General features: G+C 36.0%; 2 protein-coding genes and 2 pseudogenes across 3 annotated transcripts in view; 1 reads left to right on the forward strand and 3 right to left on the reverse strand.

The window, feature by feature from the left end:
- The window catches only part of LOC101719771 (cysteine-rich secretory protein 3-like), a 93,917-nt gene that overhangs the window by 47,614 nt on the left and 18,887 nt on the right, over nucleotides 1–27,416 (reverse strand). The window lies entirely within an intron of this gene.
- Nucleotides 10,907–27,416, reverse strand: part of LOC101720340 (cysteine-rich secretory protein 3-like) — a 77,020-nt gene continuing 60,510 nt past the window's right edge. For both annotated transcript variants that reach the window (XR_015441574.1, XM_087188136.1), the window contains one exon: nucleotides 10,907–12,006. Coding sequence is in view for 1 of the 2 variants with exons in the window: in XM_087188136.1 (XP_087044262.1) it covers nucleotides 11,956–12,006 (51 nt within the window). In the remaining variant the exon portion in view is untranslated. The remainder of the gene's footprint in view (nucleotides 12,007–27,416) is intronic.
- Nucleotides 21,550–22,418, forward strand: LOC147825014 (large ribosomal subunit protein eL21 pseudogene; annotated as a pseudogene).
- On the reverse strand, nucleotides 24,879–27,066 carry LOC147825015 (phosphoglycerate kinase 2-like; annotated as a pseudogene).

The following is a 27,416-nucleotide window of genomic DNA, read 5'->3' on the forward strand; positions in this document are numbered from 1 at the left end:
GGAAGTATTTCATTAAAAATGCAATAGTCAAAGCAGGTTTTAACTAACTGTAGAATGACTAGGGCTCACCACTGTGTGGTCAATAGATTTCAGAACATATCCAACCAAAATTTTCCTACGGATGCAGAAAGACTAGATGAAAAAAGGGCTTGACAGGCATTTTATAGGACAGATCTGACGGTTCAGGTAAAGGGTTTCCTACAGACAATTCTCCATTATGAGGGAGTTCTGATCTTGTGCAAATGTTCTTAACCTTGTGAGCAGAAGCACAGATAAAGCATATTTCTATTAATAATGAAAGTTCTTAAAAATATTTAAACTTGCTACCAAACTGTACTGTAACCACATTAGAAGGATTGTATCCTTTGGGCTTGTACAGATTAAATTTAGTAGTTTATTTGAAGAAAGAAAGATCCATGCATTGGGCAGTACTCAGAAATAGAAGTTTTCTCAGTAATGGGAAGTGTGAGCTTTTATAGGCTGAAAAGAGGGGCAAAATGGAAAACTTGACTGGGCACAGCTAGGCACCAACCTTGTTTGGGCATGGTCCCATAAGGTGGCTACATGTGAACACTAGAAACTAGCTACTTGTTATACACATAGGTAATTTTGAAATTGTTTATGTGTGTGCTAATTTGCAGTTCATATGTTCATATGTGGAGAACCCTACTTTCCAGGGCCTCCTGCCTATTTAATTTAGCAGTCTTCAAAAAAAGCCACATGCCCAGCTGCATATGTGACAACACATACATACTTAATATAACTTGATGTTACTTATATTGTATAGATAGGAAATGAATATATGTGCTCTCAGCTAGCTTGTTTGATAAACACTTATGTTTTTGAAAAAAGGACATGACAGCTCTGAAATTAAAATTTAAATAGAATGTTATTTACTCTTGGCTAATAATTGCAAGATAATATTCTCAGTCTTTCCACTGTTAGTTTACAATCCTTCTATTTGGAGGAGTATCATTTTCAATAATTAATAGATAACTCAACTTCTGCATTGTTCAGTATATCTACTTTTTTCAGTAGCCAAAATAATCCACAGGTTATTGTTATTTGAAAGGCTATGAGAAATTCAGTAAGATTATGTACTTGAGTATTGTTAAAATTGAAATCGGCATAACTGGGAGAGTAGTTAAACTAACAAACAAGAGTGAGATGGAAAGAAAATGGGCATGTATTCTCTCTCCTTTTTTTTTTTTGGTACTGGGGATCGAACTTGGGCTAAATCCCCAGCCCAAGGGCATGTATTCTTCCTTGAATCATGTCTGTATAGTGGGGCATAATATGCATCTTTGGAAACAGTCAATTAATTTCTCTATTATATAAGAAAATTAGAGTTCTTTCTATATTTTGAGACCTACTAATTACATCTGAGTGTTTGGGTACAACATTGTTAAGCGGTCAATCAAACCCTGCAACTCAGCCAGAGAAATCTGAGAAGCTGCTTGTTGTTCAGTGCTTCAGATTCTGTCTCATATTTTCTCCACCCAGATCCCTATCCTCGAAATCTGATTCCTCAAAAATGCTCTGGTATTTTGGGTTCATGTTCAAGTCTTCTTGTGAGAAGCAATATCAGATGATCTCCATATCGACAAAGAAGATTCTGCATTTAATCTGAGCCAGTGCACTATACTAAAATTTGGGAGTGGCTTAGTACCTCCCACCCAGCAGCCTTTCTCTTCAACTACAGCTTTCACTTGCCTTTGATAACAGCTCCCTTTCTGTACTGTGGCACATAGTAAAATATACTTTTAAATTTAACTATGTATAGGCATAATTATACATAGACTGCTTATAATATATACTAATATAACATTATATTATTATATATAGTATATATTTATGTAATATATTTTATTCCACTTACTGGCCCATGGACATTTCATCTAAGTCCTTATCTTGGACCACACATAAATTGTGTCTTCAGTATCTGCCTTAAAAAAATCATTCTCCTTATGGTTATCAGCTCCCCTACTGTGCAAACATTTATTTTAACACTGAAAGTCTTATGTTCTTCATGCTGAGCAAATTGGAACACTTAGCTACCCTTTAGTTTTGTGTAAGTACTTATCTGATACTGATAAGATATTCAAGGCTCTGGTAAAAAGAAATTCTTCATGATTGAAAGATAGGGAGCTATTTAATCTGGAAAAATAAAATCATATTTTATAGTGTGGAAGGTAGATAGTTAAGAGAAGGTTTGGAGAAAGAAGAAATAAACATATAAAGTGATTATATAACAAGTTGAGTATTGTGGTAGTTGATTTTGTAATATATAAATTTATTATGTTATAAATGTGACACACTATTCTATAAATCATACAAATTGCCAGCTAACTCTATAATAGAACTGGATACAGTTATTAAAAAGGGTTGATTAGTCCTAAAATCATTCTATAACAATATTTTAGAAAAACTATGTCAGAATATTGTAAATTTCATCAACATCAATGAATGAAGATGAGTCTCAGCCACTGTTGTATAATTTACTTAGACAAAATTAGATAAATAAGGGAGAAATAATAGGAAGTGAGCAGAGCATTGATAAATTTCATTTATCTTCTACTAAGAAAATCACTCCACAGTCAGAGAGACAGAAAGTATTGGTTTGCTCTGATGTAGTCTAGATTTATCCCTGTATATAATTTATCCAGTATTAACTTTTTGTTGGTTACTATGTTTCTTGTTTTTTAAAGTTTTGTTATTACTTTTAAAACTATTTTCACTTTTAGTTGATAGTATAACTCAAATCTTCACTCTCAAAACCTCATCATGGTCACTGGTTCCCTCCATCCATCAATCCTCCCTCCCGTACAGTATTCATAATGCCTGTTACCTACATCATCTGACATTCAGAAAAGATAGCTCACTGGTTGTGTGGGAATGTAACTTTCTCTTTTTCTCTAATGTTGATCATCCTGTATCCAGGTAGCTCAAGTTCTTTTCTGTACCCTGTTCTGTTGAATGGAACCATTCATCTTCTTTTGAAAGGAAAAACTAACTTCTTGGTGGTGAAAAGGGGTCATTGGTAGGTAGCAACCTGGCTATTGATCCCTTTCTGCTCTTGTTGTACAGCTCACATTTACCATGTCTCCCAGTGTCCTGTGTGTTATACTTTCAATGTAGAAAATAACAGTAGAATCATTAACAAATCAGTAGCTGTGAACCTACTGTGTGCCAAATATTGGGCTATGTGCTAAAGTCAAGATTTGAATAAAATATAATCTCTGACTTGGTGTTGTGTGAAACAGATATAAAAACCAAAATAACTCAAAAATGTTAAATAGTAAAACCAGAGGCAGGCATATTCTTTCTGCTAGGATGTGTGAATTGAGATGTAGGAAGCTGAGGTAAAGTTTTTTGAAAGAGTATTATCTTGGCTTAGGTAGCTAGAATTGTTTTTTCTCAGCTGTAAGCATTTTGACCTAATTGAGATATATGATTAGTGGATCAGTTTGCACTATATAAAAGAATATACAATAAAACCCAATAAGCTTTCCCACTTTACAGTTTCTGATATTTACACAAATAATCCAATTATGGTTTTCACAAATAACCCAAAGCAAACAAACCATCAAACAAAAACTAACCAAACACTTAAATGTGTATTTCATTAACTATAGATTACCTTCTACAGATTCGGCCTCTGAATCTCAACTCTAAACTCCCTGTGAGTACTTCCTCTTTTCTACTTGGAAAGATTTTCATTTATTTAAATGTAAATTCTTCTACTAAGGCCAAAAGAAGTTGAAGTCATTTCACTGCATTATATTCTATTGCTGTGTCTTTAAGATCAGCAGCACTGTGTTCTGAGGGAAAGTTTGCTTTGATAAATAGAAGCTAAAAGTCAGGCTGCAAAAGGAATTTAAATTTGGAGAACAAAGGATCTGAGATTTTGTCTTTCTCCCTTTATGATTTATTTTACCTTTACTTCTATGTGAAAGTGCCCCTCTTTTCCTGGGCCATTTCTTTCACAGAACTATGTGTCAACAGTGCCAGTAGATCAAAAGTGCAGCCAATAGTCTCAAATATACAACCTGGGTTTTGAGCTCTAATTAGAGATGTAGAGGTAACCTTAGATAACATGGAGATTCATAGATCATTTGCTGAAAAAACCACCAAGAGAAGTTTACACAAGAAAAGAGTGGCATCACTGTCACTAGAACTAATTCCCATTCCTCTTTAATGTGGTCTTTAACCTACACCTGGTGTTCTCCTAGTGTGTGTGTGTGTGTGTGTGTGTGTGTGTGTGTGTGTGTGTGTGTAGCAGAAACAGCAGGGAGCTTGTTGAATTACAAGTTGCTGGGTCCCCTCTGGAGCTAGAGATTCAGCGGATCCTGTGAACAGCCCAGTGATCTCCTTTTCTAATGAGTATCTGGATGCTGGTAAACACTGAGAATCATGTTCTATGCTAACTTCTTGAGACCTCTGATGAGAATCCTTAAAACCCAGTTTCTGATAATGTCTTAGCAAGATATTTTTTACTCTAAATTCATCTTGCCTTTTCCCCCCAACAAGGCCAATCACCTCTCTCTAGTTTTCTTAAAAGCTTTATTTGCTAATGAAATAAAGATTTGCTCTGGACAATTACTTGTATATTTAATTTAAAGCCAGTAAATGTATTCTTCTTAAAATACTAAATAACATAGTATATTCCTATCATGTCTCCTGTACTTTCTTCACAGATTTAATGTTTATTCCATCACTCATAAGTTACACATTCTGTCTAATTAGCGAACAAGGTCGATGAATTATTTTATCACAATTACTAAACTTCTTTTGACCTGTACCTTTACTCACACCTACCTTTCTCCTGGTCTTTCACTAAATGAGTTCAGGTGGACTCACATGAAGTCTTCCATTAACCTGCCATGATCCTCCTACTGTTTCACAGACACACAATAATGCAAATTATCCCTCTTTAAACAAAATTGAAATTTCTGAAATTTCAAGATTTTATGAATGTATTACAAATAATTAAATGTTTTAAGTAAATGTAACTTCTTTATTGTTCTTTTTGAAAAGTTTACTTTGACATTCCCATGTAATTTTTGCTTATCTAAAACTGTAATTTTCAAGTCAATCACCTATAAATAGATACTTAATTAGCATGTGTTTTGTTTCAATTTAAAGGGATTGAATGTGTTTTCAGAGAAAAAACTAGTATTTATATAGAGTTTAACTAGTAGTTTTGACAAAATTATTCCCAGTCAAGCTGCGGTTGTATTGGTGCTGGTACACATCTCTAACAGTGGCATCCTCAGAGCCTGAGGCAGGAGAGTCACAAGTATCAGCATAGCCTGGGCAACTTAGTCATGTAGAGAGACCTGGTCTTAAAAGATAAAAATAAGTCCCAATCCACTACCCTTGCTTCTCAACCATGGATAGACATGATTGTCCTTGTAGAAAATAAAAAATTATTGTGAGACATCCTTGGAAATATTGAGGGACATCATGTTCCCCTTAATCTCTCCCTCCCTTATAATTTAGTAACAATAGCACATAAAATATCTACAAAAACTTCTTTGGACAAAGTGGAGCTTTTATGAAAGCCAAAATTGATTTTTTTCCCCTTTGAGAAGTTAAATATACACACACAGAGGCCATATTTGGGAAAACACTTATTTTTGAACAATGAGAGACTGATCCCTTGAGGAATTTTATGAGACTTACTTCTTCAGAGATTCTTTAGAGTTTCGGTATGATGCCAGAGTTGGAGAAACCTGGGAGCTCCCCCCAAAAAGAAACTGGAGACTGATCTCATTTCCCTCACTGTGGATTCTGCAGAGAACCCTTGGAAAGGACTGGTTACATAATTCTGAGGGTGAAATGTGGAGTTCAGAGTAAAAACGCTGAGCCTCAAGTTCAAAATTATTGACAATTTCAAGGCAGCAACAGTAGAATATTAAAGCAAATGCAGGGCTCCTGAAATTTGAGCCCAGGTAGGGTCCCCTGCCCTGGAATGGGCCATGCTCAGGTTTCTTTGCAGATTGTGAAGCTCAGTTCATCTGCATCAGAAATATATATAGGAGTTCAAAGCAGAAACTATGCAGGATTAAAGGATCTGCATGTGTACAAAGAGTACATTTGTACCTTTTAGTATAAAACTTTATATGTTTAATATTATATAAGATGCAAGTTAAAAGCACCTTGGTGATAAAATTGTTCTCCATTATAAAGATGTCATAATTTTTGGGAAAATAAATAGCAAAGTGCAATTCTGCTAAAGTAGAAGCTAATAATGCCTTGGGAAGCCATATGACCTTCATTTCCCATAAAGTGTCACATATCACCCATCACATTAGTTAGCAAATTAAGGTAATAAACTTCCTTTCTGTTGTGCAGCTAATCAGCCAGCCATATCCACTAGTTCTTCAGTCATGAATTCAACCAACTGTGGATTAAAATATTTGAGAAAACATTTTATATACTGTCCATGTAGTGACCATTTTCTTCCTTGTCATTATGTTTGGTTTTTTTTATCTTTTTTTATTTTTATATTTGTATTAAATTCTTTTATTGGTACATTGTAGGTATATAACACAATTACATTTCTCATTGGGAATTGTACCTTTACATAATGCATCTTGGTTCTTATTTTTTCCCCATTCCTAGCCCTCCCTTCACGCCCTCCACCCTTCCCTATTTACAAAGGCTTTATTTCCATTTTTTCCATTTCTCATCATTTTTTCCTTTCCCTTCTTTCCTTTCCCCTGCCCCTCCCACTACCCCTACCCCTTTGGACCTTTTCTTCCTATTTTACATTATCGATTTTTCATTCTAATCATTGGTACATTTTAGGTATACAATATAATGACATTCATCATTGGAAATTTGCACCTTTACATAGTCTCTCTTGGTTCTTATTTTTCGCCCAGCCCTCCCTTCAACCCCTCCATTCCTCCCTATTTACAAAGATTTTGTTCCTATTTTTCCATTTTCTCATATTAATCCCATTCCCTTCTATCCTTTCTCCTAGCCCTCCCATTTCCTTCCCCTTTGCTCCTTTTCTCCGTATTTCACATTACCTATTATACATTTAGTCCTTATTTACACTTTCAGTTTCTCACACCAGAGAAACTATTCTGTATTTACACATGTGTGTCCTATTTATTTCACTTAAGAAACCACCAGCAGTGTGAAGAGACAACCCACAATGTGGGAAAATATCTTCACCTGCTCTTCCTCAGACAAAGGTCTACTATCTCGAATCTATAAAGAACTTAAAATGATCAGACCTCACAAATTTAAAGACCCAATCCAAAAATGGACATCTGAAATGAACAGACATTTCTCAGACAAAGAAGTAGAAATAGCAAATAAATACATGAAAAAATATTCAGCATCACTGGCCATTCGAGAGATGCAAATGAAAACAATGCTGAGATTCCACTTCATTCCAGAAAGAATGGCTGCTATCATGAAATCAACCAATAACAAATGCTGGCTGGACTGTGGGGAAAGAGCAACCCTGCTCCACTGCTGGTGGGAATGTAGACTGGTGCAAGCACTGTGGAAATCAGTATGGAGTTCCTCAAACAACTAGGACTGGAAGTCCCATTTGACCCCGCTATTCCACTGCTGGGAATCTTCCCCAAAGAATTAAAAGAATCATACCACAGTGATATATGTGCACCCATGTTCATAGCAGCGCAGTTTGTAATAGCTAAAACTTGGAAACAGCCCAAATGCCCATCAACTGGAGACTGGATAAAAAAAATGTGTTTTTTTAATAAAATGCAGTACTGCTCAGCCATAAAAAATGAGAAATTAGAGACATTTATAGCTAAGTGGATGCACATTGAGGCAATATTCTTAAGTGAAATAAATAAGACACACATGTGTAAATACCGAATAGTTTCTCTGGTGTAAGAAACTGAAAGTGTAAATAAGGACTTGTCATTATGTTTTAAGGCCTGCTGTAGTTGCCTGTGGGTCTAGGCCTAGCCTGACTCTTTGGATCTTCATGTATAGCCCTTGAAGGAAACAGCAAAATTTAATGTTAAAAATTCACTGTAGAGTATAACCATGCAGAGATCTAAAGTCACACATACTCTAGGAATCTTAATGACAGTATAATGTAAGAAGTGATGGAAAGTGTTTAGATTGTTATTCTGTAAAAAACCCCTGCCACTTGGCCTTTTTTGTAATTAACTTAGTAGGTAATGAGCCAAATGCACAGCTTACCAATTTGTTCTTCTAAACTTTAATATGCTTTCATAGAAATGCACCCCCCTCAAAAACACTTTACATTATTATTCTCATAAATTTAAACTATTTTAGAAAAATGTGCAAAAATCATTATTCTTGCTAATATACCAAAATCCTTGGAATTGACATGTTTTAATTTTTTTCTTTTCTTTTCTTTCAGCTTTAAATGTAGTTTGTTATTCTAAGATAAAATTCGTTTATCAATACTAAAAGCAAAATGAGGTTAAAAACTAAACAGTAATTCGGTGATCTGAATAGATTTCTATTTTTAATAAAAGACCTGTGATTTTAAACAAAGAAGAAATATCTGGAAGTATAGTGCTTTATTTCTGCATTTGAAAGCTTATTTAGCCCATGTTTCAGAGAAAATATAAGGGAATATCTTTGATCCAAACCGAAATTTAATGTGCAAGATATGTCTGGCATTACAAAAGTAGAGACCAAGGTCAAATAAATATCCTTTGAGTGAAATAATTCTACATGTGAAATTTATAGTGGGCACATTTACTTGGAAGAATAGTTTCTTTAACAGATTTTAAGGATATTATTTCATTTTCCTAATAATACTGGAGGCCATAAATTAATATATGGAGGACTGTTTTGGTATATTAAGAGCACATCTGAATTTAGGTTAAAAAAGATTTCCACTTTCCTTTTCAGCATTTAAAAAGCTTAAAAGTTGCCACTCTGCCCTAGTTAGAAGTAAAAACATGAATAAAGGAACAAACACCTATGCTTAGATCTATCAGAAAAGTAAGGAGAAGGAAAACTGTTACCCTTAAATTGATTAAAAATCCAAGAATATACAGAGAATAACACTTTCCTAGAGCAAGAAACCATCATCATACAGCACCATGAGAATCAACAGCAGAGTGGGAACTGTGGACCTGTAAATGAGAATGTCTAAGTGATGGGGATTCTTTAACAGCTTTCCCATACTTCCACATCTGACCTGTAGGACATCTGCCAGGTTCTCACAGTGAAAATAACAGAGAAATCTCATGCTCGCAGATGAACATGGGCAGAAAGAAGACATTGTGAAATATAGCAGAACGCTTTGATCAGTATCAGCTTAATAAGGCCTGTCTTCCTGAGGAAGTATCTTACCAGATCTGAACCTATTGGGATTTTAGAAGAACTTAACTCACCTGGATGAAGGGAAATACCCAACCTCAGTGCCTTTAAATTTTCCACACGGGGAAGGGGAAATACCTGCCTGCAGCTCCCTCTAGATATTCTTCACTACAGGAGTGGTTAAACAAATAATAATAAGGATTATTTTGGATGATCGTAGTGCAATTGCATTGGTGCTTCAAAGACTGGTGACAGAGATAAATGCACTGACACATTTATTATAGCACTGTTCACAAAAGTTAAGGAGGTATGGAATCAATCAAGGTGCCCATGTATAGATGAATGGATAAAGAAAATGTTATCTATCTATCTATCTATCATCTGTCTATCTATCTATCATTTGTCATTTATCTAGTGAGAATTGAGTGTCATTATATCACAAAACAGAAAGCTATCCTATCATTTGAGGCAAACTTGATAGGAGAAAACCATATAAATCGGATTAAGCTAGGCTCAGAAATACCACTACCACATGTTCTCCTGAGTTTGTGGAACCTAAGAATATTGATTTTACAAAGTACGGAGAAGAATAATGGCCAGTTGAGGATAGGAAAGCTGGAAAGAGGAGATACAGAGATTGGATCACGGATGCCAAAATACAGTATAGTTAGATAGCAAGACTAAGTTACTATATTCTATAACATATTAGGGGAAGTAGAGTTTATAACTTAAATATTTTAGAATGAATTAGAAGAGAGGAGTTCATATGCTTTGAACACTAGGAAGGATGAGTAATTATGGAGATGAAAATGGCTATTACCCCTACTTAATAATTACACATTGTGTACATGTATTGAATTGCCACATGATAGATAAGTACAATTCAATTTGTGTCAGTGAAAAAATTTTTAAAACCTCTGTGACTAACTCATAGAATTTAGCACACTTCCCCTCCCCCACAGCCTATCTTTAGATTACTAAAGGCCCATTTACTATAGCTCTTTTGTATACTACATGTCCCCCTTTCAACAAAAAGTTACAAGGCTATACTAAACCAAAACCACACAAAAGAAACACACAAAAATCTGTTTCAAGTCAGTGAAGGCATTAGAAGCAGACCAAGAAAAGATAAAGTTGGGATTACCAGAATATGAATTGAAAAGTACTATGACTGTTATGCTAAATGTCTAACGGAGGAAGCAGATAAGATGCAGGAACAATGCAAGAAGAGAGATGGGGATTTGAAGAAACAATTTAAAAAAGTCTAGAGATCATAAAACATGGTAAAAGAAATGAAGAATGCCTTTGACAAACTCATTAGTAAACTGGACACACCTAAAAAAGAGGCTGAGACTGAGAATATGTTAATAAAAACCTTCAAAACTGAGAAACAAAGAGAAAAAAGAGTGAAGAAGAAGCTAAAATATAATGTCCAAGAATTATAAGATAATTACAAAAAATGTGTCATATGTAATGAAAATTCCAGGAAGAGAACAGAGAAACACTTAAAGCCATGACTGCAGTAAATTTACTTAATATCAGATACAAAAAATAGCTCTAGGAACACAAAGCCGAGAGAACACCAAAATGAAGAAACATCACAAAAATGGTACATAAACAGTTTTATTCAAACTGAAGAAAATCTAAGACAATCAGGACAAAGGGAATGTTAACTGAAGATATTCTTGACTCATATCTGACTTATGATGGCAAGTTTTGTTTTTACCTTTAACTGTAATGTTAATTGTAGTCTTTTGAATATGATCTGTATTGAGTTGAGGGCATTTCTTTTCCAAGTTTGTGAGGAACGATGTCAATAGACATTAAATTTGTCAAATGATTATACCGCATTTGTTGATAGGATAAAGTGGTTTTTCTACTACAGCCTGTTGATGTGTTGGATTATTTCAACTGATTTGAATGCTGACCATATCTTGCATATGTGTTTTTTTTTCATTAAGTTTTTTGGTACATTTTAGGTATACAATATAGTTACATTCATCATTGGGAACTTGTACCTTTATATGATGTATTTTGGTTCTCATATTTTTTCCATTTGCCTGCCCTCCCCTTAATGCCTCCACCCCACCCTATTTACAGAGACTTTGTTTACATTTTTCCTTTTCTCATATTTTTCCTTTCCCTTCTTTCCCTTCACCTATCCCTTTCAAGGGGTATGTTTTTTATTTTAATATGCATAATTTAACATTCAGCTATTTCTCCTACTCTCACTCTTTCTAGCCTCTATTGTCCATTATAGTATTTTATTCTCTTTTCTAGAAAATCAATTTCAAATCTTTCTACAAAGCTTCAAGAATAAGGATAGTATGGAATAGGTACAAATAGACTAAAAGAACTGAAAGGGGAGCCTAAAAATTGGGTCTCATAAATATAACTGAAGTTTAACAAAGAGCAAAACACAATGATGCAGCCGAAACACAATTTTCACCAAATGACTTGGACAAGTGGACATCCACATGCATGACACATAATTCTAGACAAAGATCTTACATCTTTCACAAAATGTAGTTCAAAATGAATCACGAACTTCATTGTAAAATGTAAAACTTTAAAACTCCTAGACTATAACATGGAAAGCAAGATAGATGACCTTGATTGTAGTAGTGACTTCCTCCATACAATAGCAAAGACTCCATCTCAGAAAGAATGATTGATAAGCTGGATTTTAGTAAACTCAAAGCTTTGATTCTGTGAAACAAGTAAAATAATAAGACAAGTCACATTTTAGGAGGAAATATTTTTTAAAAATACATTTCATAAGGTCCAGGGTGGCTCAGGGATAGTGTACTTGACTAGAATTTGTGAGGCCCTGATTCAATTACCACCATGAAAACAAGCAAAAAAACAAAAAAAACATTTCACAAAGGACCTTTGTTTGAAATTTACAAATTACTCTTAAATATCAATGATAAAGTCATATACTATACAACCTAATAAGAAAAGGCCTACTGCCTGACATGAACTCTTTCTCCTCTGCAAGCTGTGAACTAATATAAGCCTTTTCTTTTTTAATATTGAGTGTAACATATTTTGTGTTAGCAATGGAAAATAAACCATATATATATATATTTCAACTGGATATTAAAAATAAGATTATGGTTAAATGTTGAAAATAAGAGATTTTGATCTTCACAGGTGACAAAGGTGAAGAATAAGAACTGAATAAGTTCTGTGGTCTGAAATAGCTGAGAACATCTGAAATAAGATCTGGGAAACATTAACTGAGAGAAGAGAAACAAAGATGAATGACTATTTGCCTCATTTCCTGCCTGGGGAATGTTTTCAGCCAGAATCAGGACAGGACCCTCTGAAATTAGAAGGTGCCAAATAAAACATTCTCCTTTCATATATAAGTTCACATGCCCTCTCAATTGTCATTTTTCTAAATATTTCACTTTAACATTTTATCAAATAGCTCCATCTTCCTAGATTTAATATAAATGTACATTGAGTTAGGAACCTCAGACTTTGCTGGAAAATCTAGACTTCTACTAACAATTAAGACTAAAATTTTTAGCAGATATCTCCACTTTTCCAGTTTTAATATGAGGACACATAAATTTAGAGATCTCAAAGTTTCATTCAATATCTAAGAGATCATTAACTTCCTAAAAAAATAGGAAATTAACTAAAGCTATAATCAATGAATTTAAAGGCCATAAAAATGTCACCAATTTTATATTTTAATATATTTCATCACAGTTTTTCAAGCTGGTGTTGCTTTAAATAAGCTGTTATAATTAAGATTATTTTGTTTAAAATCCACAGTAAATAAATGGTCACAGTGAACGTTGTGAGTTAAATAATTAAAATTTCAACTTTGGACAAAACAGAACACTCTAGGGTGACTCAAAACTCAAAGAAACAGTCCCATCTTGTGGTACTGTAACTAAGTATTGCAAAAATTTGGTATTAACTAATGAAAAATTAAATATATTTAATGTAGATAATTATAATTTTTCACTATGAAACTATTACTACTACACAGAATATTGTATAAAATTGATTCATATGTCTCATTTACGTATGTGAGACTCTTTAGCCAATATTCTTTTTTTCACATTAAGTTTATTGGTACATTTTAGGTATACAATGCAGTTACATTCATCATGGGGATCTTGTACCTTTACATGATGTATCTTGGTTCTTACTTTTTCCCCATTCCCCTGCCCTCCCTTCACACCCTCCACCCTTCCTTATTTACAAAGATTTTGTTTCCGCTTTTTTTCTTTTCTCATATTTTTCTTTTCCCTTCTTTCCTTTCCCTTACCCCTCCCACTTCCCCTACTCCTTTAGACCTTTTCTTCCTATTTTGCAATATCAGTTATCCATTTTGAATCTTATTTATGCTTTTATTTTTTTACACCAGAGAAACTATTTGGTATTTACACATGTGTCCTATTTATTTCACTTAAGAATATGACCTCAATGTGCATCCACTTAGCTATAAATGTCTCTAGTTTCTCATTCTTTATGGCTGAGTAGTGTGAGGCCTGAGTGACTCCATTTTAAAATTTGGCCCCATCTTAGAGTAAGGTGGCCTGGACATAAATTCTAGTTCCAAGAAAAACCACAAGATGTACTTTGGCCACCTGCCTGTGATAATGTTCAGCAGTCCCCTAGCAACTAGCCTAGCAACAGCTAATCAGTAGCTGCCTCAATGTCCCAGATGCTCTTCTCGATGACCTGCAACAGCTAATCAGTAGTTACCCCAATACCCCAGTATCCCAGATGTTCTTTTCAATGACTTGAGCAGCCGTTTGCAGTTCAGCGTGCAAGGCACAGCCAATCAGGTTTAAACTTTCAAAACTTGCTAAATGCTAGCCAATCATGTGATTTGTGTGTGATTTGAAACCCCACGCCTTTTTGAAAACCCCGCGCCTTGCTGTAACCTCTATAAAAACCCCTGGTGTTTTAGAGTCGAGGCTCTCAATCCTGACCCGCTGCGTTGGTGTTGGATGAGAGTCCCTGCTCCAGCTTGAATAAACGACCCTCGTGTGTTTGCATCGGAATCAGCTCCTTGGTGGTCTTTGGGGACCTTGCGATCTGGGCACAACAAGTAGTACTCCATTTTACATAAAAAAACACATCTTCTTTATCCAGCCTCCAGTTGATGGACATTTGGGCTGTTTCTAAATTTTAGCTATTACAAACTGTGCTGCTATAAACATGGGTGAGCATATATCACTGTGGTATCGTACTTTTAATTTTGAGAGGAGGATACTCAGCAGAGAAATAGCTGAGTAAAATGGAACTTCTAATCCTAGTTGTTTGAGGTATCTCCATATTGGTTTCCACAGTGGTTACACCAGTCTACACTCCCATCAACAATACTGTTGGGATTTCAATCAGGATTGCATTGAATCTGTATAGCAGTTTTGGAAGTACGGGCATTTTCTCTATAATTGTTCTTCCTACCCAGGAACAAGGGATGTCTTTCCATTTTCTTATATCCTCTTTGATCTCTTTTTGGAGAGTGTTTTAGTTTTCAATGTAGAGGTCTTTTGCTTCCTTTGTTAGATTGATTCCTAGATATTTCATTTTTTTTGGATGCTATTGTGAAAGGGATTGTTTCCATCATTTTTCTCTTAGTGAGTCTGTTATTTGTGTACAAGAAGGATATTGGTTTTTGAGCATTTACCTTATATCCAGATACTCTATTGAATTTGTCAATTAAGTCTAGAAGCCTTTTGGCAGAGTTTTTTGGGTCTTCTATATAGAGTATCATATCATCTGTAAATAATGACAATTTAACTTCTTCCTTTCCTATCTTTATTCCTTTTATTTCTTTCTCTTGTCTAATTGATGTGGCTAATGTTTCCAGAAGTGGTGATAGTGGATGTCCTTGTCTTGTTCCTGATTTTAGTGTGAAGGTTTTCAGTTTTTGACCATTTAGTATGATATTGGCTGTTTGTTTTTCATAGATAGCTATTATCAAGTTGAGCTAAAGACCATCTATTCCATTTTACTGCAGGGTTTTTATCATGCGTGGGTGTTGAATTTTATTGAATACTTTTTCTGCATTTATTGAAATGATCATATGTTTTGGGGTTTTTTTGGTTTTTTTGGTACTGGGGATCGAACTCCGGTCCTTGCGCTTGCACAGCAGGCAGCAAAACCACTGAGTTAAATCCCCAGCCCTGATCATATGGTTTTTGTCATTGACTCTGTTAATATAGTGTATTACATTTATTGATTTATGTATGTTGAACTATCCTTGCATCCCTGGGATAAATCCAATTTGGTCAAGGTGTATGATCTTCTTGATGACCGTCTGAATTCTGTTTTCCAGTATCTTATTTAGGATTTTTGCATTTATGTTCATTAGGGAGTTTGGCCTGTCGTTCTCTGTTTTGGTTGGGTCTGTCCCTGGTTTTGGAATCAAAGTAACACTTGTTTCCAGGAATGAATTTGAAGTATTTCTTCCCTTTCAATTTCATTGAAGAGTTTAAAGAGTAGTGGCAATAGTTCTTCTCTAAATGTCTTATAGAATTCAGCAGTGAAGCCATCAGGACCTGGGCTTTTCGTTGTTGGTAAAATTTTAATTATGTTTTCAATTTTACTGATTGTAATTGGGGTGTTTAGAATTTTTATATCTTCTTTCAACTTTGGTAATTCATATGTATCTAGAAATTTGCCCATTTCTTCTGTGTTTTCCATTTTATTCGAGTGCAGGTTCTCAAAGTAGGTATTAATGATCCTCTGGATTTCTGCTGGATCTGTTGACTTCACCATTTCCATTCCCAATTGCATGGATTTGAGCCTTTTCTTTCCTTTTTTGATAAGGTTGGCTAAGGTTTTATCAGTTTTATTTATTCTTTCAAAAAAACCAACTCTGATTCATTGACTTTTTTTGTATCATTCTCTTAGTGTCCATTGCATTGATTTCTGCTCTTATCTTTTTAATTTCCTCTCTTGTACGACCTTTGGGTTTGTCTTGCTCTTCTTTTTCTCTGAGCTTAGATTCATCATTAGGTTGTTTATTTGAGCATGCTCTGTTTTCCTAGTGTGGACATTCACTGCTATGAATTTCCCTCATAGAACTACTTTCAGTGTGTCCCATAGATTCTTGTATGTTGTACTGGCATTATCATTTAATTGTAAAAAATGTCTAATTTCTTCTTTAATTTCCTCTGTGACCCATTGGTTGTTCAGGAGAGTGTTATTCATTTTCCATGTGTTTGTGAAGTTCTTGTGGTTTCTTATGCAATTGATCTCCAGTTTAATTACATTATGGTCTGATGATATACATGGGATAACATCCTTTGCATTTATTTAAACATGTTCTATGAGATACTATGTGGTCTATTTTGGAGAATAATCCATGTGCAGCTGAAAAGAATGTATATTCTGATTTTATGGAGTGGAATATTCTGTAAACATCTATTAAGTCCATTTGTTCAATAACTTGGTTCAGTTCTAGTATTTCATTGTTGATTTTTTTGTCTAGAAGATCTGTCTATTTCTGACAGTGGGGCATTGAGGTTCCCCACTACAACTGTATTAGTGCTTATTTGGTTGTTCATGACCTTTAATATTTGTTTTGTATAGCTGGTGGCATTAGTATTTGGTGCATATATATTTATGATTGTTATCTCTTCCTCTTGGAATGTTCCCTTTACAATGATGTACTGATCTTCTTTGTCTCTGTTAATTAGTTTTGGTTTTAAATTTACTTGGTCTGCAAATAAGATAGCTACCCCTGCTTTTTTTCTGGGTTCCTGTCACATGGAGAGCTGTTTTCCATCCTTTTACTTTCAGTCTATGAGTTTCTTTTTGAACTAGGCACATTTCTTGTGTACAACATACTATTGGATTTTGCTTCTTGATCCATTCTACCAGTCTGTTTCTTTTGATTGGTGAGTTGAGACCATTAACATTGATGGTTATAACTGATATGTATTGACTTATCATTGTCATGTTATTTTCCTGTTGTTGGCCATTTTTTAATTTTTCCCCTTCTCCCTTTAATTTCTTTCCTTGCCTGATGAATTTGCTCTGTTGGGCCTCATGCAGTTGTGATCTTCATTGTCATTTTCTAGGATATTCTTTAGAGTTGTTTGCAGTGCTGGTTTGGTATTCATAAAGTTTCTCAGTTGTTCTTTGTCATAGAAGTATCTTATTTGCCATCAATTTTGAAAGATAGTTTTACAGGATACATCAGTCTAGGTTGGAGATTTTCTTTCTTTTAGGGTTTGAAATACCTCACTCCAGGCTCTCTTTGACTTGAGGGTTTGTGTTGAAAAGCCTGGTGTGATTCTGGTGGGCTTTCCTTTGGATGTGATTTGTTTCTTTTCTTTAACTGCTTGTAGTATTTTGTACTTCTGTTGGGTTTGTGGAATCTTGATTATTATATGTCTAGGTGTAGATTTTTTTTTCATCATGGGTAGTTGGAGTCCTATATGCCTCACTTATCTGTATGTCAACTTCTTTTGGTCTGTTTGGAAAGTTTTCTGTCATTAACTCTGTGAACAGTATTTTATGTCATTTGTACTTTCTCCTGCTTTTTTGTGGATTCCTATCAGTCTTATATTATTCTTCTTTGTTCCATCTAGGAGCTGTTAGGTTGATTTCTCATGGTCCCCTACTACTTTTAAGAGATCTCTCTTTTCATAGTCACTGACCACCATCCTGTCTTCTATATCTGATATTCTGTCTTCAGATTGGCTCATTCTGCTGTGTATACATTCAATAGAGTTTTTAATCTCCTGAATATCTGTTTCAATCTGTTTCATGGATTCCATTTCTTTCCTATGCTGGGCATTCATGGCTTCCATCATAGTCCTGAACTCTTCTATTTTTTTTATCTGTTTCTGTTCTAGAGGCTCTAATCATGTCTTTCATTCTGCTCACCGTCTATGTAGTTATCATGGAAGTTATTTGTTTTGAATTTTTCTAGACCCTCATTCATGTTTTGTTACTTCCTGTGCTATCAGTTCAGGGTGTCCAGTTGGTTCATTTTCAGATTTTTCCATCTCATTTTACCTGGAATTTGCCTTTAGTGAGCTGGTAGTCTGGGATTGTGCCTTATTTAAATGTCTTCTCCTTTCAATCTTTGTTGTTGGTATTGTCCTTGGTTTAGTTCCTGGGTTGATACTTTGATATTGCTTATTGTAAATATCTTTGTTGCTTGTATTTAGAACATTTATGAAATGATTGCTTCTTAGAGGTGTCTTCCAGATACAGCTGGTCTTTAGGTTTTGAGTCTCTAATGACTCGGGTAATCTCATTTTCATTATACCAGTAAGGATAACTGATTAGATCAATCACAACTCCTTAGCCCAAGTGATACAATCAGCAACAACAATAGTATCAAGCACAGCTTAGAAAATGACTATTTGTGGTAGTTATTAATCTATCACCTTTAACTGTGTGAATTAAATCAAAATCAAGAATCAGTCCAAAATATACTCATAGTGAATAAACTGCTCAATACAGGAACTTTACCCTTTGGGATGGGAACTTAGAAGGAGTTGGGGAGGGAGGGATAGATAGGTAGGATAGGGAAAGGTTAGAAATGAGGCCAGAGGACACACGAAGATCATGCAAACTCTAGGAAAGTGTTGAAGGCAAGAGGAAAAGACAGATGACAAAACAAAGATGAGAACAGAACAACCTAACAGCAATAAGGAAGCTAGAAACTGTTCACTTTCCTTTGAAACTAATGACAATTGAGAGAAGGAAAAAGACAGAAGAAAAGAAAAAGAAGGAGGAAATCCAAATTAGGGCAAGAACAGGAGCAAAAAAGGAGATGAAGAACAATGTGGGAGAGTGAAAGAGAGAAAGAAAAGAAAAAAAGAAGAAAGAAAAAACTGAAAACAGTAGAAAAAATAAAAAATTAAAATTAAAAAGAAGAGGAAAAAAATAATTTTGAAAATAAAAGATAAAAATGAAGGGTTTCATTCAAGTTATGTCTCTGCTGTCACAGTGGACAATGTGGGCTGCAGTGTGCAGATCTAACTAAGTCAGTTAGGTCTCAGCAAACCAGCTCCAGTCCACTGAGATTCAGGCTGATTTCTGGCTGCAAGGCTCAAGTTGAGCTCCCTGACCTCAAGCAGGTTTGAGCTCTACAAGCCTCTATTGCAGGTGCCTAGCTCCCCTTTCCATGAAGATAGTTCAGGTTCTGATGGGAGGTGGTGATCCCTCCAACTTACCAACTACAGTGGTCTGGTGTGCCTATATTGCAAAGATTCTCTTCACTTTTCCAGTGGGTTTCAGTTTTCATCAAGAAGCCTGAGAGAGGCCCTCTTCTTGTTGCTCACTTCCACTCTATCTTCTGGAGCTCAGGACAATGGCCTTTATGACCCCCTGTGGCTCTGTGGTGTGCAGCCAGGTACAGATGCAGCCACGAGGCCAGAGGCAGGGGGCTTGGTGCTGGGGTTTTGCTGCAGGCACCCAGATGACTCTGCTCCTGGCCAAGAGGCCCAGATGGGGGTGGGGCAGCATGGACAGCTCCAGGTGGCTCTGCTCCTTACTGGTCTGCTCCTGGCTGGGAGGCCCAAATGGGGCTCCTCAATATTCTAATCCAAAGCACTGACTCTTAGTACTTTCAATTCCTTTATTTACTCCTATAAAACCATTTAAAACTTTGTCCTAGTAACACCTGGTCATTTTTTAAAATACTTTTTGGCACTTTATCTTCTACTTAATTTTCTTGTCTTCTTAATTTGTTTTAACTTCTTTTATAATTTCTTTTTCTTTCATGGGATGCATATTTGTTCTCTAGGTGTTCTTTTAGGGCAAATCATCTACAAAAATATGCTCCGTATAGCTTTTCTGGGATTTGCTAAAATTCTTATATGATCCTCTTTTTTGAAGGAATTTTAACTCTTCCTTTTAGGAAGAGCTTTCACTTGGCCTTTGAACACCTAACTAGAGAACACATTGTTCAGGTTCCCTATCAACTGGTTGTGATATATCACTAGGTTCAAGATGGCAGCATGTAAGCAAAGTTTGTATGTGATTTCTAATGCTCTGGCTTTAAACTAGAAGGCTTGCTCTGGGTTCTTTTTCTCCCTACTATGAAGGTATACATTATGATCACATTCATCATTGGGAATTTGTACCTGTACGTGATATATCTTGGTTCTGGTTTTTTCCCATTCCCCTTCACTCCCTTTCACCCCTCCACTACTCCCTATTTACAAAAGCTTTCTTTCTCTTTTTTCCTTCTCATTTTTATCTTACCCTTCTTTCCTTTCCCCAGCACCCCTCCAATTCCCCTTCCCCTGTGAACCTTTTCTCTCTTTTTCAAAATATCTATTATACATTTTGCTCCTCATTTACACTTTCTTTTTCTGACACCAGAGAAACAATTTGGTATTTACACATATGTTCTATTTATTTCACTTAAAAGTATGGTCTCAAGATCCTAGTGAGAAGCCTGCTTGGACTAGAGTGACATGGGTGGATGCAGCTCCCAGACAAGGCCCTGCCCAGACACCAGCAGCTTGGGGTTCCTGGCTCTGTCTGCCTGGCAAAGAGCTGTGTAGGCATGCAGGCAACAGCCAGAGGCCCACCTAGATACCATTGGTAAGTGTATGCAGACACAGGCCAGAAGCCTGCTCAGACACCAGTGACTTGAATGCATGGTCCTCAGACACAGGCCCTCCCAGACAACAGCTATTCAGGGGGGCAAGCCCCAGCCAAAAACAAGCCCAGATACCATCCCAAGTGTGCACAGGCCATAGCCAGAACCCCTCCTGGACAATGGGAGGGATCCAGAGGGATCCAGGAGGCCACCATTCTGAACCCAGGAATTCATGCAGTGGTGACCAGCAGAGACAAAGCCTCTCTGAGGCTTGCTGAGAATTGAATCCCACTGGGTGAGCAAAGAATAACCTCAACAAAGGTGCAGAAGACTTCATCTGTTGAAATGAGAAAACATGTAAACAAGTCTCAAAGCCAGACTTCCAGATCACCTAAGGCAACTCCAAGGGGTAATGAGATGAAACAATCTGATATTCAACTACCTGGACTCCCTGAACTGGCAAAGAAAGAGGATCTGGGAAAAATGAAATCAGAAAAAATTTCTCAGAAAACAACAAAGATTTTGTCCATAGTGAAAGACATAATTAATAACTCTAGAGCACACACAGATAAAAAAATAGAGGAGCTGAGGAACATGAAGGTATCCCAGCACAGTAAACAAATGGAATCCATAAAACAGATCCAAACAGATATTCAGAAGATTAAAAACTCCATTGAGCCTTTTGGCTGAAACTACCATCTTCCAGTAATTTGCCAAAATGACGAACACAAAGGGAAAGAGGAGGGGAACCCAGTATATGTTCTCTAGGCCTTTTAGAAAACATGAGGTTGTTCCTTTGGCCACATACATGTGAATCTACAAAAAGGGTGATATTGTAGACATCAAAGGAATTGGTACTGTTCAAAAAGGAATGCCACATAAATGTTACCATGGCAAAACTGGAAGAGTCTACACTGTTATCCAGCACGATGTTGGCATTGTTGTAAGCAAGCAAGTTAAGGGCAAGATACTTGCCAAGAGGATTACGGTGTGTATTGAGCATATTAAACACTCAGTGTCAAGATAGTTTCCTGAAACAGGTCAAGGAAAATGATCAGAAAATGAAGGAAGCCAAAGAGAAAGGTACCTGGGTTCCACTGAAGCACCAGCCTGCCCCACCCAGAGAAGCACACTTTGTGAGAACCAGCAGGAAGGAGCCTGAGTTGTTGGAACCGATTCCCTATGAATTCATGGCATAAGCTGGGATGTAGCTCTGCCACACAGCACTTAATTAGTGGCTGAATGCCCTAATCCCTACTTCAAAATAAAAAATCATCCTGTGTTATAAGGATGGTTTTCTTAATTGAACAGGTGTGTGGTGCCTTTACCTCAGAGAAACAAATATTTGGAGCAGATTCTCATTATACTCAGTTAATTGTGTCAGGTCTTTACTCTTCAGTGTTTTTCTTGCTGAAAGATGTGAGGTATTGTGCAGATGTATACTCAAATGGCCAAATATTTATGAAACATTTATATTGGCTTGAAGATCCTCTAAATCACTTTGGGGACAAGATGTATCAAAATAAATGGAAGTCAGTATATGGCATTTCAGTTAAATAAATTGTTTAAAGCACCCCCCAAAAACCCCTCCACTGATAGTTTATGCGGCAGAATGAGCCAATGTGAGGGCAGAATATCAGGTATAGAAGGCATCAGTGACCAGGAAAATAAAAATTTCTTAAAAATAGTAAGGGACCATAAGAAATTAATCCAGCAGCTGCTAGACGGTGCAAAGAAGAGTAACATAAGATGGATCAGAAGAATGAAGAAATAGGCGAGAGTAAAAATGACATTTAAAAAAACAAAAAACTGTCCACAGAATGGTGGAAAAATTCCCAGGCAGGTGGAAAGAACTTGACATATAGATAAGTGAGGCATATAGGACTCCAACTAGCCATGACTAAAAAAATCTACACCTAGGTATATAATAGTTAAGATTCCAGAAAACCAACAGAAGAACAAAATCCTACAAGCAGTTAGAGAAAAGAAACAAAGGAAAGCCCATCAGAATCACAGCAGACTTCTCAACACAAACCCTCAAGTCAAGAAGAGCCTGGAGTGGAGTATTTCAAGCCCTAAAAGAGTATGGTCTCAAGGTGCATGCATTTTAGCAATAAATGTCTCTAGTTTACCATTCTTTATGGCTTAGTATACTCCATTTCTTATAAAAAAAAAAATCCCACATCTTCTTTATCCAGTCACCAGTTGATGGGCATTTTGGCTGTTTCCAATATTTAGCTATTACAAACTGTTCTGGTATACACATGGGTGAGCATATTTTGGTGTGGTATGATGCATTTAATTCTTTTGGGAAGATACCCAGCAGGGGAATAACTGGGTCACATGGGACCTCTAAACCTACTTTTTTTTTAGGAATCTCCACACTGATTTTCACAATGGTTGCAGCAGTCTACACTCTCACCAACAGTGGAGAAGGCTTCCTTTTTCCCTAGCAGCCCCACCCACAGTTGTTATTGGTTGATTTCTTGATAGCAGCCATTCTTTCTGGAGTAAAATGAAAATGTTGTTTTCATTTGGATCTCTCAAAAGAACAATGATGTTGAACATTTTTCATATGTTTACTTATTGCTTCTCTTCTTTGTCTGTGAAATATATATGCATCTCAAAAAAAGAGAAATATCTATTCATCTCAGATGTCCATTTTTGGATTGGGTCTTTAAATTTAGGGGTGTAGGAATATGTTAAGTCCTTTATATAATCTAAATAGTAGTCTTTTGTCTGAGGTACAGCTGGTAAAAATTTTTTCCCATATTGTGGGTTGTCTCTTCACTTGATTGGCAGTTTCTCTTGCTGTGCAGAAGCTTTTTAATAAGATGAGATCTCAGTTGTTGATTTTTTTTGTATTAGTTCACATGCAACTGAGGTTTTGTTCATAAAGTCTTTTCCTACACCAATGTCTTCAAGAGTTCTACCTAACCTATTTTCCAGCAGGTTTAATGTTTCTATTTTAATATTTAGATCTTTGATCCATTTCAATTTTAGTTTAGTGCATGATGAAAGATATGGGTCTAGTTTTAATTTTTGTCAAGTTGAAACAAAGTGTTTCCAGCACCATTTATTAAAGAGGCTACATTTCCTCCAGTGAGAGTATTTGGACCTTTATCAAAGGTGAGGTGGATAAATGTGTCTGGAGGTTTTCTGCATCTTCTAATCTGTTTCATTGATCCTCAAGTCTGTTTCTTTGACAGTACCATGTTTGTTTGTTTGTTTGTTTAACACAGTAGCTTTGTAATATAGTTTCAAGTTGGGGATTGTGATACCCCTTGGCTTGTCTTTGTTGCCTAGAATTGCTTATGCTATTCTAGGTCTCTTCTGGTTCCAGAAGAATTTTTGGATTTTTTTTTCTATTTCTGTGAAGTGTGCTGTTCAAATTCTCAATATAGCAGTTTTGGACTTATGGGCATTTTCACTATATTGGTTCTTCCTACCCAAGAATAAGGGATATCTTTACATTTTTCTGATATCCCCTTCAATGTCTTTTCTTAGAGTGCCATAGTTTTCAAAGTAGACATCTTTTACTGATCATCAATACCTACTTTGAGAACCTGTACTCCAATAAGTTGGAAAAGGCAGAAGAAATGGACAGATTTCTAGATACCTATGAATTACCAAAGTTGAACAAAGAAGATATAAAAATTCTGAACAACCCTATATCAATTAATGAAATTGAAAACATAATTAAAAACTTACCAAAGAAAATCCCAGGTCCTGATGGCTTTACTGATGAATTGTACAAGAAATTTAAAGAAGAGCTAATGCCACTACTTCTCAAACTCTTTAATGAAATTGAAACGGCAGCAATACTCCCAAATTCATTCTTAGAAGCAAGCATTACCTTGATTCCAAAAGCAGAGAAAGACCCAACTGAAAAAAAGAACTGTAGGTCAATCTATATTATTGAGGATGCAAAAATCCTCAATAAGATACTGGCAAAAAGAATGCAGAATATCATCAAGAAGATCATACACCCTGATCAACTGGGATTCATCCCAGGGATTTAAAGTTGGTGCAACATACATAAATCAATGTATGTAATACACTACATTAAGAGAGTCAAGGACAAAACCCATACAATCATCTCAATAGATGCAAAACAAAAGCATTTAGGAAAATCCAACACCCATTCATGATAAAAACCCTGGAGAAAATTGGAATGGATGGTTTTTATCTCAACCTGATAAAAGCCATCTATGAAAAACCAACAGCCAACATCATACTAAATGGTAAAATGTTAAAATCTTTCATCCTAAAATCAGGAACAAGTAAAGGATGTCCATTATTACCACTCTTTTGTTTGTTTGTTTGTTTGATACTGGGGATTGAACTCAGTTCCTTGCGCTTGCGCAGCAGGTGGTGAAAACACTGAAAGCTCAGCCCAATTTCTTTAATTTTGATTATTTTTTTGGTACTGGGGATTGAACTCAGGACCTTGCGCTTGTGAGGCAGGTGTTGGAACCACTGAGTTAAATCCCTGGCCCACCAGAAAATTTTTTTTTTTGGTACCAGGGATTGAACTCAGGACCTTGCGCTTTCAAGGCAGGCGGCAGAACCACTGAGCTAAATCCCTAGCCCTTACTACTCTTGTTCAATATAGTTCTGGGAACATTAGCCACAGCAACTAGGTAAGAGAAAGAAATAAAAGAAATAAAGATAGGAAATGAAGAAGTTAAATTGTCATTATTTGCAGATGACATGATATTCTATATAGAAGACCCTAAGAACACCAAAAGTCTTCTAGACTTAATAACCAAATTCAGTCGAGTAGGTGGATACAAATTCAACACACAAAAATCAGTAGCTTTCCTCTACACAACAACAGACTCACTGAGAGAGGAACTAGGGAAACAACTCGTTTCACAATATTTTTCTCTTTTTACTATAGCAAAGTTGTTATAGTTCTACAGTTCTAACATTAAAATACTTATATACAAATGTATATTTATCTCTAAAAGGCAATTTTAAGATTTATTGTTTATAATCCATTATTAAATGGTATGTGATTAAAAAAAAGAAACAGTTACTTCCTGAGTTTAATCTGAAGCTCTTTCTCTAACAGAGATAGCTGTATTCCCTCTGGTGCATCCACAGGCACATGAACAGAATTCCTTCCTCCAATTTAGGATCTCTTCTGTTTTCTCCAAATGCCTGAGTTTACTAAATATCTTTTAATTTCTCTTTTTCTCATATACTGACAGAAATTTTTTTCTTAGTAGATCTTTAATGACATTTGGGATTTCTTACATGTGATTATGTTTGATTTTTTGAGCACTTATATCATTTGTCTGTCATTCTTTACATTCCTCCACAAAAATTTAGATTTTGTTTTACTTCTCTTTCCAACTGACAAACAATAACCAAGTTGGTCTACAATGAGAAAAGACATGCAGGTTATTTTGGTCACTTTGCTTAAAGGCAACATAAGATGTCCTCCCTGTAAAGCACAATGGTGAAGTTCAAATGAGACCTTGAGAAAAGTAGTCAAATGCTTGACAGAGCTGAAATAAACTGAAATCTTGTGATGCTATCAAGATTTCTTGATTTTCTTTCAGTCCTTTCATTCTTTATATGATTCTTAATAAAGGGTATTTTAAACAAAGTCAAGTTGAGATATAAAAGCCCTAAGCTGATCTAAGGTTGTGGAGAGGAATAGCATGAGAAAGCATTCTGCTCAGTGCAAGTTGTTGAAGGCCTTTACTCTAGGAAGAATTTTACCTTCCAGGAGCTCTAGACTGAAAACCCAGCCAGTGTTCACATGGCTGACTTTATCTTCAGTGTTCCACTTGGTACAGCAAGTAGCAGGGTCTCTGCCCTCCTATGGTGGTGATATAGTCTTTGGAAGTGGCCTTCACAATCTCATCCATGAAAGCTTTGGTTCCCTTAGAAAAGGTGTCCCATTCACACACTCCCACAGGGCCATTCCAAACATTTAACTTTGTTTGGGCCACAGCTTGAGCAAACTTCATTGGTTTAAGAATCACAGTCTAAACCAATACAATCAGGAAGTTTGCCAGATTCTGCAGTGGCTTTTCCAACATTAGCATTCTCATCACACTTGACAGCAGTGACAAAGTCAACAGAAAAGGTAATCCTGCCACCATTCTTACCTTCTTTGACTATGATACTATTGACCATGTTGACTCTCTCATCATCAAACCCGGAAGCTCTGACCTTCATGTTCAGTACCTTTAGGAAGATAGCATCCTTACCCCATAGTGTTTTTACCTCAGCAGCAACAAACTTTAAGGAGTATCTGTCAGATTGATGGCATGATCAGGCTGGCCTAGGTGACTCTTAGGAATGATACACCTGGTTCCATGATCCAGGCAGTGCTTGATTGCTTAGAGTGGCAGCCTTGATTCTCTAGCTGTTTGTAATCTGGTAATTTGTCATGGGGATGTTGAAGTCTACCCTCAAAATGATCTATTTCCCCTAAAATCCATTTTGTTCATAGTTAACATCTTGGAAAGAGATACCTTAACATATCAAGGCTTAGCCTGACACCTGGACCCAATGTCTGAGACCCCCTTGACTGCTGTTGGGTCGCTGA

This window comes from Heterocephalus glaber, unplaced genomic scaffold (genome assembly GCF_053883595.1).
Source record: "Heterocephalus glaber isolate CG9 unplaced genomic scaffold, H.glaber_assembly_v1.0 deba00001523, whole genome shotgun sequence".
In the NCBI taxonomy this organism is placed as follows: domain Eukaryota; kingdom Metazoa; phylum Chordata; class Mammalia; order Rodentia; family Bathyergidae; genus Heterocephalus; species Heterocephalus glaber.